The 3,914-nt window shown below is 34.1% G+C and overlaps 1 protein-coding gene across 1 annotated transcript; it reads right to left on the bottom strand.

The window, feature by feature from the left end:
* Positions 1–905: 905 nt before the first annotated feature.
* On the bottom strand, positions 906–3,519 carry LOC107488724 (uncharacterized). The gene is made up of 4 exons (XM_016109496.1): positions 1,695–3,519; positions 1,400–1,604; positions 1,151–1,317; positions 906–1,057 (listed from the first exon to the last, which is right to left on the bottom strand). Exons 1-4 carry the CDS (start codon positions 3,517–3,519, stop codon positions 906–908), a joined length of 2,349 nt encoding a protein of 782 aa, XP_015964982.1.
* Between the last annotated feature and the right edge of the window lie 395 nt (positions 3,520–3,914).

Genomic DNA, 3,914 nt, shown 5'->3' with positions numbered 1-3,914 from the left:
TATACATTTTTTTAAGAAAAAATGTTCACTTATTTGTTTATTATTATCATTATTATTATTATATAGGAAGTAAAATTAATATATTTCTAAACTTACGAAGATGAAAGCACTTAAAGTGAGTTGTAGGTACGCATTTACATTAGATTTGGATTATTAAATTTGGGATCCTCCTTATTTGGCATTTGGTATCAAAACTATGGCATTTGGTATCAAAACTATAATTAATTGATTAATTCCACCGGCCCCATCATTTCATGTTGAAAGCAACTATTTATCAAATGGGGGAAGGGGTATAGTGGTACAGACCCCAACCCTCTTCTCAAACTTGAAACTCCACTTCTCCTAATTTCATTTTCTAATTTACTCTCACCAGATTACATAATACATGGATATTATTATTACTAACGCTTTCTTCGATGCTGGAGACACAATGCATGTTAAGCTGCAATTTCATTAATTAATATAAAAATATAAATTCATGACATTGTACAAGTTTTTTCAATAAATTAAAAGATTAAATATTTTTTTCGTTTTTAATATCTTAAATTAAAATTAAAATTGTCTCTAACTTTTTTTTATTAATATCATCTTTAATATTAGAATCAATGTTGTTAGAACCGAACCGGTGATCGAACCGGTCAGGCTACTGAGCCATTGGATCACTGGTTCAACCAGTGAGTTATTGGTTGAACCGGTTAATCCGGTCCCACATAAGTAAAATGTATAAAATAGCTAAAAACTAAAAAATTAACAGTTAAAAAACATATCTCCAATAACATTTTAATAAACATTAAGTCTCAAATCCTAAAAATAAGTAGTAATACGGAAATAAACATAAAATTTAGTACTATTAGTCTATTACATGAACAACTCAATTTAACACAATGAAAATAACAACTCATGGATTATATCCAAGGAGTAACTTCAAAGCCTGGATATCTTTCTTCATCTGACAAATCTGGAGCTATATCTTGATTGGTTTCATTCTGATTTGCATTTTCTACAGGAGTATTATTAGCTTCACCATCATCTCGATCATCTTCCAGATTCAATTCATCTAGCATTTCAATAATGTTTCACAAATCATAATCAATAGTAAGGCAAAACATTTGGTTAAAGCATTACAAAATCATCCCTAACAACAACATACCCAAATCATCTAAAGCTGATTGAAGAGACATATTTACAAGATCATTCCGCAAAGCATCAACTTCTTCAGGAGTTAAAAATGGTGGTGAATCTTCCATTATCCATTCCGAATGATCCTCAAATGCGTCAAGACAAATTGGATCATAACTTTGCTTTCTCATTCGGTTCCTATGTTATCAATTAACTTGATTATTCTTATTATGACTAAAAATTTTAAATAATGCCTTCAAGAAAGAATAATAAAAAGTACCTTTGTTGTAGCCTTAAGTTGTAATGAACATAAACAAGATCATTAAGCTTTTGATGCTCTGACCGATTCCTTTTCTTTGAGTGAATGTGTTCAAAAATGCTCCAGTTACGCTCACAACCTGAAGAACTACAAGTTTGACTCAAAACACGAATAGCTAACTTTTGCAGGTTTGGTGCTCCACATCCATAAGATTCCCACCATTGATCTTAACATAAAAAGAAAATAATCACAATCATAAAAATCAAATCTTAAACATATCACAATCAAAAAAAACTAATTTTAATATAAAATTTACCAGGCATCACTGTGCTTCGCTCACGTATTGCAGACATTTTCCCAAAGTCTCCTTCAGCATTCTTAAAGATTCTCTTCTCACTTGTTAATTTAGTATTCAAATCAGCATCACCGTAAGCATATCTCTCAATCACATCTAGTAGGCCAGAAATTGTTTCTTTGTGCTTGTCAAATTCTGCAGAATTAAATCGAAAAGCTGGATTTAACCAATAACCAGCAGCATGAAGGTTTCTTTTAAGATGTGAATCCCAACGTGAATCTAAAATCTTCAAATAAGGTTCAACAACCCTCTTTCTTTTTTGAAACCTCTTCACCATGTCTTCCCTAGCCTTATTCATAGCTTGATAAAGGAAACCCATTGCAGCTCTATCTTCACCATCCACAATACGCAATACATGAACAAGTGGGTCCGTAAGCTTAACAATATCAGTGCATTGATTCCAAAATTTAGAATCTAAGACTTGATCCACAAACTTTTTTGCTTTGGCTTCTTTAGAGTAAGCTGAACTTGTCCATTCTCTAGATGTCACCATAGTTCTCAATGCATCCTTTTGAGCCAAAATACTTTGCAAAGCAATGAAATTAGTGGCCAATCGAGTTGGAGCTGGACGAAGTATTTCTCGGCCGCCTGTGAACTGCCTCATCAAGTACAAAGGATGGCAGTGATTATAGATATACTTCGTAATCATTGAAGCTTGTGACACAGTTTCAGTCACTTCCACTAACTTCCCAATATCCTGCAAAATCAGATTAATATAATGTGCCGCACAAAGAGACCAATACAATCTAGGAAACTCTGATTCCAACAACCTTCCAGCAGCAACGTAATTTGCAGCATTATCCGTCACTACATGTACAACATTCTCAGGACCAACAAATAACACAACATCCCTAAGCAACTTAAACAAAGCCTCAGCAGTTTTCGAGATATGAGAAGCATTAACTGACTTTAGGAAAACAGTTCCTTTAGGGCAATAAACCAAGAAATTAATTAAAGTACGCCTACAACGATCAGTCCATCCATCAGCCATGATAGTACATCCAGTTTGTTTCCAAATCACACGATAACCTTCAATCATCTTCTTTACATCTTCAACCAATTTACTCAACAAATATCCATGAACTCTTTGGTAATTTGGCCCTTTATACCCTGCACCCATATTTGCAATAGCATCGATCATCGGCTGATAATAAGCTGAATTAACCGCATTGAATGGCACAGAGGCATCCATCATCCATCTTGCAATAGCAATATCACACTTCTCCACAATTTTTTTGCTTTGGAGAACACTTTTAATACTTGGTTGAGCTCCAGGTGTTGCTGCCGGTGGAAAAAAGGATTGTAAACCCTTGAGTTGTTTTCCAACTCCCTTTCTAGAGCTAGGTGCTGGAATTCTTGATGCTTGTTGTTGTCGCATCTCATTACGTTCAATCTCATCAAATTCCCTTTCAACGTCATCACAAGCACCATAACTTTCTGCATATTCTTCTTGAGTTTTCCTTTTCTTGGTTCGAAGATCTTCAATGTTTTGATTGAATTGGTGTCTCACCATAGCTGGCACCTTTCGACATGCCTCAATATCTCCACCTTTTCCAGCCAAATGATGTTTAACCCGGTTAATTTCTCCACCCCTAATAAGCTTCTCGCAATAAATACATACCAGAGCAATTTTTCCTTTATCCAAAACTTGTTTACAATGGCCCCATGCAGGATCAGTTTTTCCTCTGTTACTATTTTTTTGGGTTCCAATTGTTGGATCAAGAGTTGATCCTTGTTCCTGAGAAGTTGGTGTTGGTGTTTCTGATGGTGCATTTGATGAAGCCATCCTAAATTCCTAATCAACCAGGGTCCAGGACTAAAAAACTAATCTCCAAGAATAATACACAACAACAATCCACTAACTACTAAGAATAACATCCAACAGCAACCAACAATGAATAATCAACAAACTGAAGTACTAAACAGAAACAAAAAATAAATCAAGAAACATGAGAGATCAAACAGAAAAACATGTGAAACAGTGAAAGTGTTCATGTTCTCATCTACCAGCATACCAAAATCAAACAGAAATCAAACATATGTAAAACCACCAATTAAAAACTTAACTTCAAACATATGTAAACTATCAAACACTTTCTCATCTGCCCGTATACCAAAACAGAAATCAAACTATCAAACATATCAAAAAACTATCAAAAAATAGAAATCAAACTACCAAAA

This window comes from Arachis duranensis, chromosome 5, assembly GCF_000817695.3.
Source record: "Arachis duranensis cultivar V14167 chromosome 5, aradu.V14167.gnm2.J7QH, whole genome shotgun sequence".
NCBI lineage: Eukaryota > Viridiplantae > Streptophyta > Magnoliopsida > Fabales > Fabaceae > Arachis > Arachis duranensis.
Note: the sequence above shows the minus strand (reverse complement) of the source record. Positions and strands in the feature narration are given on the sequence as shown.